The sequence below is a fragment of the Symphalangus syndactylus genome, chromosome 20, assembly GCF_028878055.3.
Source record: "Symphalangus syndactylus isolate Jambi chromosome 20, NHGRI_mSymSyn1-v2.1_pri, whole genome shotgun sequence".
Lineage (NCBI taxonomy): Eukaryota > Metazoa > Chordata > Mammalia > Primates > Hylobatidae > Symphalangus > Symphalangus syndactylus.
The window spans coordinates 49016506-49032912 of NC_072442.2; the positions used below are offsets into that span (position 1 = coordinate 49016506).

At 58.0% G+C, this 16407-nt stretch overlaps 1 protein-coding gene across 6 annotated transcripts; it reads right to left on the reverse strand.

Moving 5' to 3' along the window:
* Positions 1 to 666: 666 nt before the first annotated feature.
* CYB561 (cytochrome b561) lies at positions 667 to 15565 on the reverse strand. Of its 6 annotated transcripts, none has more exons than XM_063628295.1 (6): positions 15453 to 15565; positions 5691 to 5905; positions 4412 to 4510; positions 4046 to 4149; positions 3445 to 3602; positions 667 to 2953 (listed from the first exon to the last, which is right to left on the reverse strand). In XM_063628295.1, the coding sequence occupies exons 2-6, from the start codon at positions 5890 to 5892 to the stop codon at positions 2761 to 2763; spliced, it is 756 nt and encodes a 251-aa protein (XP_063484365.1). In that variant the 5' UTR covers positions 5893 to 5905; positions 15453 to 15565; the 3' UTR covers positions 667 to 2760. The 6 variants fall into 6 exon arrangements, with proteins under 6 accessions (XP_063484365.1, XP_055114647.1, XP_063484366.1 ...); XM_055258672.2 differs by having other exon boundaries at positions 15388 to 15565; XM_063628296.1 differs by lacking the exon at positions 15453 to 15565 and adding an exon at positions 15289 to 15305.
* Between the last annotated feature and the right edge of the window lie 842 nt (positions 15566 to 16407).

Here is a 16407-nt window from a genome sequence, read left to right on the forward strand (position 1 = left end):
ACTTTGGGAGGCCGAGGCAGGCGGATCACAAGGTCAGGAGTTCGAGACCATCCTGGCTAACACGGTGAAACCCCGTCTCTACTAAAAATACAAAAAATTAGCCGGGTGAGGTGGCAGGCGCCTGTAGTCCCAGCTACGCGGGAGGCTGAGGCAGGAGAATGGCATGAACCCCGGGGGGCGGAGCCTGCAGTGAGCCGAGATCTCGCCACTGCACTCCAGCCTGGGTGAAAGAGCGAGACTCCTTCTCAAAAAATAAATAAATAAATAAAGTGGAATCTCAGCTTGTTCCAAAAGCTTTGCTCCTCTTCTTAAGGATCAAAAAGACTGATTTCAAAGGGAAAGGGGCCCATTAAACACTGGGGGACCCTCCTTGCCAAGGCTCTTATCAGGCTCTTGCAGCTCCGCCCTCCAGGCCGCCCTCTCAGGCTGAGAGCAAAGGGCTTATCTAACCATGTGGAAACACTGCCTCTGCTGGGTCGGGACTGGACAACCGCTGGGCCTTTTCAGACCCTAGGCCATGATCAATATCACTAATCACTTTACCTTCTGTGCCCAGCCTGCGGATATTCAATTTCTCTCAGGCCTAGAGCTAACGTCATGTTTCTGGCTGCTAAAAGCTCTGGCTCCTTTCATTACCACAGTAAAGGAAGATAACAGGCAAGAGGGTCTGCTGTAGACATTTATTGAATCATCTGTTGCACCAACAGCACATTGTATTTCACAGAAGATTGGCCACAGGCAAAATAAAATAACCCACCACAAATCTGCTTCTGGGCGCCTTCTTCAGCTCCTTAGTCATCCACTGTTCACTTTGGCAAACAGACCAGTTTACAGACTTTCGTTGCAAATCTAAGGTTCCATTTCTCTCTGTAGCATTCTGGCTAGGGAGAGACACGATTGTACTTTGGTAGTTTGTCTAAGGTGGAGTTTTCCCACATGTAAACATTTCACTACACAAGTGTGTGCCAGCTGATTAAAGAACTGACGGCACCCCTACCCCTGAAGAGTGTACAGTCTAAACAGGAGGCGAACACTGTCATCCGGACAAGCTGAGAGGAGGCGGGGAAAGGGGCTCGAAGGAGCCTGAGCAGCCCCTGCTGGGGAGCGGCCTGGACTACAACCACCTGCTCCCAGAAATGACACTGCCTGAGGCAGGAGCCACAGCAAAAGCCAATTACAGGAAATCTGAGCATTAGAGGAGACTGGCCCTTTCTCTAAGGCGGCCTCAGGTAGGAAAAGGGCAGCCATTATAAGAGTCATCGTCAGGTTTGGAAATTGTATATTAAGCTCTTCACTGAAGTACACTGTGTCTGTGTCTGTCTCAAGCTAAGCCATGCTCCTCAAACCCCCCAAAACAAGGAAAACGGAGAGAACAGTCACCAGATCCAAGAAGCACATGATCAATGTTCATTTTTTTTTTTTCTTTTTTGAGCCTGTCACCCAGGCTGGAGTGCAGTAGCGCGATCTCAGCTCACTGCAAGCGCCGTCTCCCAGGTTCACACCATTCTCCTGCCTCAGCCTCCCAAGTAGCTGGGACTACAGGCACCCACCACCACAGCTGGCTAACTTTTTTGTATTTTTAGTAGAGACAGGGTTTCACTGGTTAGTCAGGATGGTCTCGATCTCCTGGCCTCGCACACAGTCAGTGTTCTAATCACACTATTTCCAGGCCAAAGCCAAATGGTGACTCAGCTAACATGACACTCTTTATGGGGCTGGAGTGATGTGCAGACACCACGGGGGATGACTCTAGTTCTGATCTGTCCTGACTTCCTGGAAAGATGGGCACCAGATAAGGAGAAGGCTCATCCTCCAGAACAGAGGCAGCAGCTCCAGCAGCCCCGGGGGGCTCCAGCCACAGCCAGCAGCAGCGGTTTTTCATTTAAAAAATTCTAAGGTTTGTGGCCTCTGCCTCCCAGCCTGAGCAGAGCCTGGGTGAGCCTGGGAGAGGAAACCAGAGCTGAGCCGCAAGGGGGGGTGCTACAAGGAGGGAGCCCCAGCAGGAAGGGGCTGCAAGGTGCCCCCCATCTCCAACCCCCATGTCTGGAGCAGCCTGGGAGGAGGCCCGCCTGCATCTGCCAAGAGAAAGTCTGTCTGAAGTCATGGGCTTCTATCCCCTCTCCCACCACAGCCGTCCTAGGGCTAAAGGGTTAAAGAAGAGGAAGTTCAGGACTACAGCTGGGCCACAGCCTCATCTCAGAGCTTCCCAGGGGCCAGTCCCTCCCCTCTCCTGGGGAACCTTGCTCTCACTACCAACATACTTTACACATCGTATCACTTGCTCCTCTGCCAAAGGCCGGGCCCACTTGTGCCACGTGTTATTCGGGCTGGAGGGACTCCTTGTTTGAATTCAGCAGCTATCGTGGCCTTTCCAGGCCTGTCCCTGAGGCCCCCCCAGTTTCCCCTGGCCTTGCCCCAGGCATCTGCTGCCGGGAGGGTGGGGCCTCCTCTCTCGCTTCTTTAAAGATCTGTGCTCTGCGACCAGGACTGACCACCCAAAGTCCTACCCAAAGCCTTCTGCACTGAAGGGGGCAACAGAGACAGGGGAGCTACACACAATGAACTGGTCTATAGCAGCAGAGAAAGGAGAAGCAGAGGAGGCGGAGACCTGACCCCAGAAAGCAGCACTCAAATAGATGCAGCTGCACCCATGTGCCCGCCTGCTGCCAGAGCCACTCTCTGGAGCCTGCAGTCCTAAAGACGCCTCAGCAGGGACAGACAAGAAGACACCCCGCGAACCCCCAGGGCCGGCCGGGCGCATCACTGGGAGCCGGGGCTGTCTCCCTCCGTCAGCGTCTTGAAGTCCATGGAGAGGGCCTGCTCTTCCGCCTGGGAAGGCCGCTTCCAGTCAGCCGGGGTCAAGATGTAGAGCACCGCCCCACCGAAGCAGGCCAGCAGCAGGCCCAGCACATTGGCCAGGACACCCTCGGGCTCAAACGCGCTATACTTGCCCCTGCAGGGGTGAGAGGAAGGGAGAAGCTGCCCAAGGGGTCACAATTAGGCCAAATGCCCTTCGTATCCTGGGCCTTAAAGATGCCATGGGGATTCCAGCACCAGCCCCTGCCTCCCTACCCTGCCTGAAGAGAACAACCATCCCCCCGCCCCCAACCAGCAATCTCCAGCTATGGCTCAGAGACAGAAAGAGATGGGTAATGTAAAAATCGAGATCAATATTCTAGCTCTAAGCAGTTGTCCTGCAGATCCTGCTGCGTGGTAGGAATAAATAGGGTGCCCATAGCCCAGAAGTTTATTTGAAAGGATGAAATCAAGAAAGCTAACCAAAGCCAAGCCCCATGCACCCAAATCTTAGCAAGCATAACTACAGCCACCAGTTGTGAGGCCACGAGAGGCAGCTCAGGAAGCCACAGCTAGGGAAGCCGAGGGCAGGGTGAGGTCTGTGCAAGGGTGGCCCAGACCCTGCCCTTTCCCACCCAGGACACTCACCCGAGGTTGAACAGCAGTGCCTCCTTCAGGCCCAGCAGGGCGGTGCCCACGGAAAGGAGGAAGATGCTAGCACCAAAGAAGATGTGCTGTGGGCGGTAGCGGCTCCGCAGGGAGAACGAAGCTCCGGGGAACAGGAAGAAGCTGAAGCCCACCAGCCACTAGGAGGAAGGGAGGCGGTTCCGGGACAGGGCAGCCGGACACCCCAGCAGCCCAGGTCGGCCCAGGCCCACACCCACGCGCCCACACGGCGACTGTGAGCCCCTCAGCCCTGCCTGGTTTCCTCCCTCCTCAGCACAGTGGTGGCAGGAGCACTAAGCGCTTAGGGACAAGGGACCGGTCCCCCAACGCTTGAGGCCTTGGCACACTTGGAAAGCTGGGCTTGTGGCCAAACGTGCTGAGTCAGCCATGGGGCGCCTGGGAGCTGGGCACCCTTGGCCGCCAATCCTAGCTTTGCACCCACACAGGCCTGGGAAGGCAGCTCTCTCACCTGCACGCACCCCAGAAATCAGGCCCTTCCATGAGGCACATTTCAGCCCACCTCCCCTCCCCCTCCCACCTCCCTGGTAGGTGGCCCCAGGCCCAGGGTGCTGGAAGGACTCACCTGCACGAAGTACAGGACAAAGACAAGGATCCCACACCAGCTGTGTAGGCTGTACAGGTCAGCGTAGCCCTTCTTCCTGTGGTAGTCGAACACTGCCACCAAGCCTGGGCCAGAGATAGGTCATATGAGGACAGGGTTGGACGTGGAAAAGGAAGGTGTAAGATGACCCAAGGGAACCAGCTAGCGGGACTTCTGGGCTTTAGTCCCAGCTCAAGGGCTGCCAGCACCTAGTGGCCCTGCAGGCGATGTTTGGGGTGGGGGCGGGCCCATCACGGCTCTGGGGAGGGAACAGAGCCGGTGAAGCGGCTGTTTGCCATACCTGAAGAGGCAGGCAGGGGGCGGGGAAGGTCGCGCCCAGGAACTCACCAACCAGGGCGATGACGAGCGCAAAGACGTGCAGCAGCCCGTGCAGGACCTTGGTGGTGCGTTTGGTTTCGTTCCTGAAGACACGGTAAACCAGCAGGGCTGTGGGAGGTGAGAGAGGGAACGTGAGTGCATCCGCATGCACGTGAGGCCTCCTGCAGGGAGCAGCAAGGAGGCACCTTGGTGGAGAGGTGATGGGAGCTGACGGCCTGTAACAGGAGCCTAGCTGCAGGAACCAGAGGAGAAAGCCAGGTTCCCTGGGAACCCTGGGCAGCTCCTGGCCTTCTCTGAGGGCACCTGGGGCTGTGTGCACCTTAACACCCCTCCCCCACCCTCCAACCTCCCCCAGCTGTGCACAAAGAGGGCAGGGCAGGAGGCTGCACCACAGTCCCAACCACCAGGACAGGCAGTGAAGGCAGCGCCTCTGCCCTTGTCCCCACCTAAAGGAGCTGCCGGGCCCAGTAGACACCCCACCCCACCCACCTTCTTGTCAGGTGTCCTGCAAATTCCAGGCTGTGTTTGAGGTCCACTGTTGGTCACACTGAGGCAGCAAGCAGCCTCTGAGTTCACCTGTTAGCCACGTGGCTCCTCACACAGGCCCCTGCCTAAGCCTGGGCAGATGGTCCTACTCCTAGCAAGCAGGCCCCTGGCTCCCAAGCAGAACCTTGTGATCCCAGCCTGATCTCTGGCCTCCAGAAGAGGTGGGCAAAGCCAGGTCACGTGAGGAATGCCTCTTAGCTTTCTGCTGCTCAGGGGTGGCTGTCACCAGGACCACCTCTAGGAAGGTCAACCGGATGCAGATCCCGCTTCCTGGATCCCTGGCCTGGAGGCAGGTGGAGGCCAAGCACTGCCTTGCTCCTGCCCCAGGGGGAGGCGCTCTAGCTCTGCCAAGTCCAAGAACAACCACACACATGCGCACGCACGCATACAAACTCTCACATATGATTACTTTTTTCCCTCAATTCAAACCACCCTTGCAGCAGGGCCTGGCTCGGAGCCCCATTCCTTTCCCTCTGCTGCATGAAGTGCCCGCCTTGGATGCTGTGTGTGGAAACCAGGTGAAAATGCTGGGCCAGGCTGGAGAGGAGCGGCCACCCACCAACCTCAGAGCCTGGGTTTGGATTCCATCTCCCCAGGCTCTGAACCAGCTTCCGTCTCTGTCTTTTCTAGAATCTTAGATTTGTCCAACCAGAAGAGACCGCAGGGGTGACAAGACCCCTGCAAACTGCCTCTCAGGGACCCCCACAAGCCCGGGCAGAGAGGAGCGGCCCATGGGACTCACCATCTCCCTGCAGGAAGATCAGGCCTATGACCATGCAGAGGGGGTGCGCGTTGAACTGCAGGTCGCTCTCCCAGGCAATGCCGCCTCGGTACAGCCCGAGCCAAGCGCCGGTCATGGCCACCAAGGTCAGGCCCAGCAACTGGGAGAAGGCCACGAAGTAAGGCAGCGCTGCGGGGGTGGATGCCGCGGCCCCGCCCTCCATGCTGAGGCAAACGCTGCAAGAAAGAGCAGAGGTCAGAGGAGCAGCGCACAGCACCCTGAGATGCGCACAGAGCCCCTGAGATGCACACAGCCCCCGCAGATGCACACAGCCCCCCAAGATGTGCACAGGCCCCCCGAGATGTACACACCCCCCAAGATGCGCACAGCCGCCCCCGGAGATGAGCACGGTCCCCCCCGATACGCACAGCCCCCCCAATGAAATGCGCACAGCCGCCCCTGCTAGATGCACACAACACCCCCCCGGGTTGCACACAGCCCCCTCCAGATGCGCACAGCCACCCCCGCTAGATGGGCACAGCCCCCCCGGGATGCACACAGCACCCCCAGATGCGAGCAGCCCCCCTGAGATGCACATGTCCCCCCATATATGCGCACAGTGCCTAGAGACTGCGCCTGAGATGCGGCGCGGCTCCCCACATGGCGGCCCCGCCACCCTCCCCCGAGGCTCCCGCTGGAAGCAGCGCTCGTTCTCCCACCCCCAAGCCCCTTCCCACCCATCGTCCTGGAGCAGAGGTCTCAGGTCTCGGGAGTGGCTGGGGGGAGGGGCCCAGCCTCCCCACAGGGACAGGCGTGACCCGGGACACGACGCCAGGAGTTCCATATGCGGTGAGGGTACAAGGAAAGATACCCCAAATTCTAGTGAGCGCAAGGGCCCAGTGCCTGGCTTTCTTTTCTGTTTCATGAGGCCCTGGCCTTCCCTGGGTGGGCTTTACAAGTGAGTTACACAGGCAAGCGCGCTCCTTGACGGGAAGGAAGGGGCTGGTCACACCTTTTCTCCAGACGCATCATGAAGTACATCTCCAGGAGAAATGGGAAGTCTCCCTCCCCCATCCTGGTTTTTAACTCCATGCTGGCGATGAGGAGGCCTCCCTACCCCACACCCAGGAGAGCCAGCCCCGCTCCCCCTACACCCCCGCCCGCCCCCTCGCCCCCGCTCCCCACCCGGCCGCGCCTGCAGAATAGAAGTGCCCTGACCATGCTGCACACAGGTACCTGTCAGCACACAGGGACAGGGCACTTCCCCTCCACACCCGGGGCGGGGCGGGGCGGACCCGCACTCTAGAGGGGCCCTCAGGTGAGGTTTCCAAAACTGAAGGCCCCCAGAAAGGAGGCCTGCGAGGGGGCCGGGTAGAGCTCAGCAGGGCTGTCCCAGGTGCTCAGCCCCACGTGGCCCTCCAGGAGGAAAGGAGAGCGGGTGGTTCCTACGGAAGCAGGAATGAGAAGCCCCGCTAGGAGCCCAAGGAGTGCCCAGTGCCTGCACAGTTTCATGCCTGGCAGGAGGGCACCCAGCAGCTGGGGATGGGAGGAGAGGCGGCAGGAGGAGAACAAGCGGGGCCTCGCCTGCTCCTCCCTCACCCGGCAGCAGCCTGTGCGCCACGGAAAAGTGCTGCCATGGCCCACAGTTGCCACTGCAACTGCCACCACCATGGCCACCACCATGGCCACCACAAGCAGATCCCAGAGCACTGCTGCTGCCCCCACCCCGCCCCGGACGGTTCCCCACTGGCCCCTTGCCACGGTCCAGCCTCTCTTGGCAACAACTGTATCAGAACTAGGGGGACAGTGGCCAGCACAGGGGCACTGACCCCCTTCACACCCGGCACATGCTCTGCCCTGTGGTGCCCAGGAGCTGGTTTTCAGTCCCTCCCAGTGATGGGCTCCTTCTCTGCTCCCCAATTCTCTCTGCCACGTCGGACAACTGTTGGCAACTCCACCATTAAAGGGGGGACGTGTGGGCCGGGCGCAGTGGCTCACACCTATAATCCCAGCACCTGGGGAGGCCAAGGCGAGTGGATCACCTGAGGCTAGGAGCTCAAGACCAGCCACAACATGGTGAAACCCCATCTCTACTAAAAACACAAAAATTAGCCGGGCATGGTGGCTCACACCTGTAATCCCAGCTACTCGGGAGGCTGAGGCACTAGAATCCCTTGAGCTCAGGAGGCAGAGTTTGCAGTGGCCCAAGATTGTGCCACTGCATTCCAGCCTGGATGACAGAGTGAGACTCTGTCTCAAAAAAAATATTTTTTTAATTAAAAAAAAAGGGTGTGTGTGTGTTAATAATCCACATGCTGCAGAATATGGATCAGCAAAAAAGATAAAATGACAGGCCATCAGAATTTCATCTATATCCTCACACACCTTCTTCCTAAAACACATATGCATCCTTTTATAGAAGCAGGATCATTTATTCCATTTTCTAACCTGCTTTTTAACTGAGAGCATAGCACACATGGATGTTCATGTCAATGGATACACGCCCACATCATCATTTTCGTAACCTCACACTCTTGCATTGCGTGGCCATTTTTTAGCCAACTAGTTCCCATTGTTCAGCATTTAGCTAGCTTTCAGTTTTCCACCAAATAAACAACAGGATGTGGTCATCTGCAAACTTCTCTGCAGGGAATCCTGAAACAAGGGCTAGGTTCTGTTTTAGACTTCTGACACATTCCATCAAATCATCTCCCAGAAACATAGCCCCAATCCACATTCCCAGGGTGGACAGGAATACGGGATTCCAGAAGCCCCAGCCAACAATAAATCCTATTTTAGGAACTCCTGCCTCTGTCCTTATCTGTCACCTACACGGGTATCAGTTCTGTCCCCGCCGCCCCAAATTCAAGCCCCATTTCTGACGGTTCACTACTCATCTCTACCTGGACACCCACAGACGCTCCAAACCCAGCTCGTCCCAAGTCACCTCCTCTCCCGTTGTCACCAAGTCCTCTCATGCCCTCCCCACTAGCTAGCAGGGCTGCCCTTCTTCCGGGCCCAGGTGACACCTCAGCTCTTCCACAGAAGGCTGCCCAGGCCGCCACATGCTGGGACCCCTCCCCTCACTTCCCTCCTGAGCATCCTCACTGCCCCACCCAAGTCAGGGCCTGCAGCTTCTCCCTCTTCAACGTGACAGACACGCCAGAGACAAAGCCAGCTCCCAAGGTCATGCTGTCCCCTGCGCAAGTGGCCCAGAGTGCCAGTGAAATGCCAACTGCATGGCATGATCCTGCCCGTTTCCATCTGCAGCCCCCACTGTTCCTGCTAGGCCCTCTAGAGGAGACGCCTGGGCTCACAGAATCCAAGGACATGGCCCAGCCTGGCTCCCTGCTGCGGGCCCCACACCTCTGCCTCCACTCCTCAGGCACCGTGGTGGGCAGATCACTCTGTCCCCAGGCTCTCCCGGAGCCTCCTTACCCTCGCAGTGCCCTGTCTGCTCCTCGAAGGGAGGGAAGCTGTCGCTCCTCCTTGGGAATCCGGAAAATGTACTGAAAGAAATGCTGTCCCCCCACCCCGGCCCCGGTCACTTGTCGTCTGTCCTCCCCTCCAGGTCGCCGCCTCCTTTATTAGATTCATCTCCAGAGAGCATGGCTGCAGGCAGAATCTGATTAGCTACAAATTAGGAAGAACAGAGGGGACATCACCCCTCCCTCTACTGGGCGACCAGGCAACTTCCTCACACCTCGTGGAGTACAAAGGGCAGGAGAGGCTGGCAGAGTGAGGGGCCACTGCCCACTCCTTCCTTCCTACCAGGCTCCCTGGGAGACAGCGGACATCAGAGCCAGGCTCTCTTCTCGCAGCGACGACTGCCTGCAGCTTCAACAACCTTCAGTGAAATGCCCTGCCTGGCCTCCCGGGGAGTCAGAACCATAACATTGTTTGCTCCCCACCATGGCAGAGCAGACGTGTGCTTGGTGTGTCAGTAGGGTGGGGACCCAACAGCCTGTGAGCACCTGCTCTGTGCTGGGCACTTCATGCCATCTCTCATGTCACCCTTAAATGACACTGTGTGGATAACAGGAGCATTGCCCCAATTTGACAGGCCAGGAAATGGAGGCTCAACGAGGACAAGCGACATGCCCCCAAATTCCCATCAGCAAATAGCAGCTCAACTCGACCCACAGGCACCTGCACTCGGCCAGGTGCTGGGGCCACACGGTCGGGGCCTGGTCCCTGCCCTCAAGGGGCGTGCAGATGAGCTTCTGTGCAGACGCAATTTTCAGGTAAGGGTGGCACAAGTTCAAGCCAGGAGCTGATCTGGGCCTCCAAGACCCGTCCCAGTGTGCACACGGAAGACGGCACCCCTGCTGTGATGTCTGTGGGCAACAGCGTCTCTAGCTCTCCTGCTGAACAGTGGCTGCCTGCTCGTGGCTTTGGCCTTTCCAAGGCCCAGGAACTAGGGTGGCGCTGTCAGGCTTTCCAGAGACTGAAGCCAGCAAGAGTCTGTGTTGGAGCTGAGGAATCTGCTTCGACGCAGGGGAAGCTCCCGGGCGGTGCCCCCCCTCCTGTGCCAGTCCTCCTGCGTCCTCCCCGCCTCGGTTCTACCATGGCACTAAGCACTGGTGCGTGCAAGACAGCAGGCCCTGACCGAAGGGGAGAGGGAAGGGGTTACAAGAGGGCAAACAAGCCGCGGAAGCTGAATTTCCATTTGCTCCTAAGGCGGGTGTCCTGGCCCAGGCAGCCCAGGGACCCGGGGCACCTGAGCATCTGGGAGGAAGCCAGAGATGAACAGCGGCCTCTGGAATGACAGCGGCCTGCTTCTGATTCAAAGGCAAGGCTTCAAAATCTAAGTGTGAGGATGAAAGGAAAGCCCATGTTTGGCCTGCAGGCGACCGCAGTCCGTAGGTTCTGAGCGTGGTTCTGGGCTTTACGGGCGATGTGCGGAAGATCCCTTCTGCAACAGGGCTCTCGTGAGGCCATTCACTGGACAAAACCGATAACCCATTTGTGTGCAGGGAAGGGCTGTGTCCCATGCCAGAGGTGGGGGTGTACAGGGATCGACATTCTGATATCTCTGGACAGAATCTGACCCACCACAAATGTGTCCGCTGCATTTGCAAACCTGGACATTGGGTGAGATTTCTCCCTAGGAAGCAAGGCTTTGAATCGTGGCCCTCATTTCCCAGTCTTGACAGCGAGAATACTCTCTCGCCCTTCCCTCCTCACTGGGTGGCCCTGGGACACCGGCTGTTCTTGGGCCCTCTGTGTTCTCAGAGGAGAACTGTGGACAGCAGCTTCAAGGCCTGGAAGCTGCCACTCCCCACCCCCAAGGGCTCTACTGCCCTGCAGACCAGAATCTTGCAACCAGAGGGGGCTCACGTAGCCCCTCACACAGTCACTTGCCTTCCTCTGTGACAGCTCAGGATGAGGTTGACAGATCTCTCACAGTTTCTAGAGCTTAGAGCTGTGAGAGTCACCCTCGTCCCCACCCACTCACCCCACCTGCAGCCAGGCTCCACTTAATGCAATCAGCGGATTAAGGACAGCAAGACCTGCAGAGCTTCACTGAGCCAAGCATCGCTCTCCCTCCCCGTGCCCACTGCATTTTATTAAAAGGCAACCAGGACTAATCTCATTACTGGGGACCAGACACTGCACATGGTGCACAGCCTCAGGGGCAGAAGGCAGAGCAGGGGAGGCTGGGAAGTGGGCAGCCTGGGCTGGCTACAGCTCTCCTTATCAACAGCAGGGTTTGAATTGAGTTAGGAAAGATTGTGACTAGGGAAAAGCCGATATCTCTTCTTGATGGATGAAGGGGAAAACAGCTCAATTGCCCTAGAATGTCCTAGCATGTGATGAAGGAGAAAGCAAAGTGTGGTGTGAGCTATTAGGGTACTTTCTTAGCACCCCAGTAGCCCCAAGAAGAAGGGGCTTCCCAGGAGGTGCTCCCCATCCCATGCCAGTCCTCCTGCATCCTCCCCACGCTGGTGCCAGCATGGCACTAAGCCCTGGTGCATGCAGAGACACCAGGCCCTGACCAAATGGTAAGAGAGAAGGCATTACAGGAGGGTGAACAAGCTGCAGGAGCTACATTTCCATTTCTCCTAGGGCGGCTGTCCTGGCCGAGGCAGCCCAGGGACCCAGGGCATCCAGGCTGCTTGGATCAGGTACCAAGGAACTAGGTACCCAGGAAGCAGCAGAGCCTGAAGCCAAACACTGAGCTCCTTTCTCCCACAAGACAGAGGGCTCCCAATGCTTACAAACCAAAATGTTTCCATTTCCATGAAAATCAGAAGAAAAAAATGAACATTCAGGGTTGAGGAAAATGTTGCAATTTTTTAAAACTTATTTTAATTAATTTTTTTTTTTTTTTTTTTGGAAACAGTGTCCACCTCTGTCACCCAGGCTGGAATACGGTGGCATGATCATAGCTCACAGCAGTCTCGAACTCCTGGGCTCAAGGGATCCTCCTACCTCAGCCTCTCGAGTAGCTGGAACTACAGCTATGCTAAAATGCCCAGTTCATTTTTTCTTTTTTTGGAGAGAGAGGGTCTCACTATGTTGCGCGGGTTAGTCTCAAACTCCTGGTCTCAAGCAGTCCTCCTGCCTCAGCCTCCCAAAGCTCTGGGATTACAGATAACATGAGCCAGCCCTAAAATGTTTTGTTTTTAAAATTAATTGTAATCCAGTCTGGATTATACTTGTCTTTATACCAATGCAGTTGTAAAATATAATTTTTATTCTTTTTTTTTTTGAGATGGAGTCGTGCCCTGTTGCCCAGGCTGGAGTGTAATGGCAAGATCTCGGGTCACCACAACCTCCGCCTCCCGGGTTCAAGCGATTCTCCTGCCTCAGACTCCCCAAGTCTGGGATTACAGGTGTGCGCCACCATGCCTGGCTAATTTTTTCTATCTTTTGTAGAGACGTGCTTTCACCATGTTGGCCAGGCTGGTCTCGAACTCCTGACCTTGTGATCTGCCCGCCTCCGCCTCCCGAAGTCCTGGGATTACAGGCGTGAGCCACTGCGCCGGGCCAATTGTTATTATTTTTTTTTTATGGAAGAAGGGGCCCATGAAGCCAGAGGGCCAACAGCCCATGAAAGGCCCAGTGCAGCCCAGGTTAGAGAGATGTGATTTCAAAACAGCCTCACTATTTATAACCATCAGCTCCTGGACAAGCCAAGTTCCTTCTCCAAGCCTGCTTCCTAATCTATAAAGTGGGAGGATATCTGGATCTACCTTACTGAATACAGAAAGAGGAAGTGGATAAACGTGTGCCAGCGCCCAGCACAGTGCCTGCCACAAAGTAGGCATTCCATCAAAGAGCAATCTTACAAAAACGAAATCTGGTCCTAAGAGCACCTTAGGAAGAGTCGCACTGCTGACACATGAGGTTTGCGGCCACAGACAGCCAGATGGCAGCCATCTCTAATAAATCCATACTCCCTTGCTGTCCACCATTAGCCCCACCACACCAAGCAGAAGCTCCTGGGGCTGGAAGAACACAGGATGGTCTGCTTTTAATCTGTGACATTGTATATTCCCAAAATTCATTTATGAATTGCTCAGACAGTAGAGTGCTTCTTCCCAGTGAAGCTATGCTTTTAGAGGGGGTTAATTTCTCATTCCCCTCCACCAATGCCATCTAATGCCACTGAACTACCCCGGTATTAGCAGGAGCCCAAGCTCTGCCTGCCAAGGAAAAGTGGTGAGGGCAGAAAAGTAGTAGGACAAGGCTGGGCACGGTGACTCACGTCTGTAATCCTAGCACTTTGGGATGCCAAGGCGGGCAGATCACCTGAGGTTAGGAGTTCGAGACCAGCCTGGCCAACATGGTGAAACCCCGTCTTTACTAAAAATGCAAAAATTAGCTGAGTGTTGTGGCACACACCTGTAATCCCAGCTACTAGGAAGGCTGGAACAGGAGAATCGCTTGAACCCGGAAGATGGAGGCTGCAGTGAGCTGATATTGCCCACTGCACTCCAGCCTCCTGGCAACAGAGCAAGACTCTATCTCAAAAAAAAAGGAAGGAAGGAAAGGAAGGAAAGCAAGAAAGAAAAGGAGTGGGACAAGCAGGGTGGCTCCACCTCCAGCTCTAGGAGGCTCCGCAAGGACGTGCGTGGGGCTGCCGCCGCCTCGTATTTTCCTGCCTCCATCAGATTTCACCGGGAGAAATCCAGGCATCTAGAAGAGGTGGCAAAGCTTTTTTTTTTTTTTTCATTAGCTATTAAAACGAAGGGGCAGAATCTAGGCGCCCTAGATGTAACTTCATTTACGGAGTCAGAAAATCCACAAAGGCTGCCAAGGTGGAATGAATGAGAGGAGGAGGGCGACCAGAAAAGAGAAGTCTGGGAAGGGGACCCCAGATCCACACGGATGATCCTCGCTCCCTGATACAGTCGGGGACAGTGCAAGGAGGGAGGGAGGGTGGCCCTGCCATCTCCCAGGTGTCAAGGTGGCGACAGCTCCGCCCTCAGCGCAGTTGGCACCGGCCAGACCCACCACAGGCCCACCGAGGCCACTGGAGTGGGGCTTTCCCACTCGGGAAACTCCCACCCTCGCGCTCAGAAGCTGGGGGCGTCGGGAGACACAGGCGGGGACCTGCGGCTCCACGTTGCAGCCCGGGCCCTGCTCCGGGCAAGAGGCGGTGGCTCCGGTTTCAGATTTCAAGAGGGCAGCCGTGGCAAAGGCTGGTTGGTCCACTTGCACCCTACCTTGCTCTAGAACGCGGCGCAGGAGCAAAGATCCAAACTCGGGGTCACCGGCAAGCGGGGGTCTCGGTTCTAACTTCAGCAGAGACTCGGCACCCGGGCAGGCCAGGGCAGAGGCCGCCTGGACCGGGAGAGGCTGCGGCTCCGAGAGGGCGGGCGAGCCCTGCAGCCCTCGGGCCCAGGGTGCGGGTCGGCGCCGCAGTCCGGTGCGCGGCCGCAGGGGGCAGGTGCGAGGCCGGCTGCTACTCGGGAGCCCCGCGCGGTCCCTCCCTGCGCAGCTGGGGCTCACCTGGGCCGTCCCCGCCCCGCACCCCTCCGCGCTCCGCTCCCACCCCCAGCCCGGCCGCCTACTTCGCCTACCCGAGCGTCTCGCCAGCCTCCCCGCGCCGCGCCCGGGTCGCTCGGCCGGTTCCGCGGGCCGTGGCGCGACGGCGTCGCCATGGCAACCGGGCGGCGGGCTGGGCGGTGTCTCCGTGGCCGGAAGTGGCGCACGCGGCCCCCGGGGCTGCCCCGCACGTGCCAGGTCCCCGCGGTTGCGGCCACGCTCGGGACGGGGCCCTGCCAGCTCCGGGCCCGCATGTGGGCGAACTGCGGCCACCGTGAGCCCGGCCTCTCGACCCCCCTCCGGGGCCCCCATGATAGGGGGTGCGTGGAGTCTGCGGCCTGCGGGGATGGAGGGCCGGGAGCTCCTCCGGGCCTGCCTCGAGGGCCGCGGGGTTCGCCCAGGCGAGTCCCGACTGCGCACGGAAGGACCTGGGGTCGGCCAGGCCTGGGGGATGGGACGGGCCCCGAGGAGAGCGGGTGCCAGGGGCGAGACCCGCCGCCCTTCCCCGGCTTGGCCCCGCGCTTCCTGATTTTCTCGCTCCACGCCTCCCCTTCTGCCCTCCACCTTCCTCCCTGCCCTACCCTCGCCCCGCCCGAGCCCAGGAGGCCACTAGATGTCAGACCCGGTTCGGGCCTTGGCCACGCCGCCGCTCCGGGAGCCCTGGGGGCACCTCCCCAGCCCCCACGGGGGAGACGATACTGCCGGGAAGGCCGGAACTAACCCCCGCCCCCGCAGAGTAGCCTGCGGGGAACACCGGTTCCACCAGGCTCTCACGAAAGCCGAGACCTTGCCGTCCGCAGCTTCCCTTGTCCAAAGCGCAGAGAAAGGAGGGCGCCGAGGCCAAGACCAAGACCGGGAGCCAGCCCCTTCGGAGCCCGGTCCAGGCCCCCGGTCCAGGAAGTGCTGTGGGTAGATAAGGGGCCCAGCTCAGACTTCCTACAAGCTGGGAAGAAAGGGTTCTTTCCTGTCTGATGCCGGGCCAGACGTAGCAAGCGCCTAGGGGTGGGAGGGAAATGGGGTTTCCTCCCCGCAGAGGGAAACCGGCCTCCGTTCAGGAACGCCCTCCCCCACCTGCCCTCCAGGCACCAAGGTTCTAGGAGGCCGGGGGGGGGCGGGGGGGGGGCGGCAGGAAGACCTGCTTACTTGAATGCACTTTGTGTAGACTGTGGGCTTCCCACAGGCAGTGGGCAAGATAGGCCCTGGGGATCCAGTACTTGCTTAGTACACAGCACAGTCTCCAGCGCCAGGCGAGACGCACAGGCATGTCCACTGCACATGGCACACCTTCCACGAGCGGACACAACGGGCCAACACAGCAGGGCCCACCCCCTCAGAGGGACGAAGCTTAAACCCTCCAACAACAGAAAATTTTTAGAGTATCTTTCAGTTGGAGGAAATTAATGGATAATTTAAAGTAAGAAACAGCTTCCTTAGCGTGCTAACAGAGAGAATCCCTGTGGATTGAAGGTAGAACTGAGCCATGTCCTTTGCTTGGTCTGTGGATTTGGACGTGGAGGAAGAGTCCTGACCAGCTGAGCAGGACTGAGTTCCCTCGTGAGAGCCCCGGGCCTTCAGCCCCTTCCAAAGCCAGGAGAGATTCCTGCTGAGGGGTGATGGGGGCCCTTTGGCTTCCCCCTCACCCCAAGGCCCAGCAGCACTGGGCTGCAGGCTTTTCCCTTAGGAGGGAGAGCAGCCGCCTCCCTGCCAGCAGTGTTCTTAAGGGCCTGCTTCAAGTGGGGAG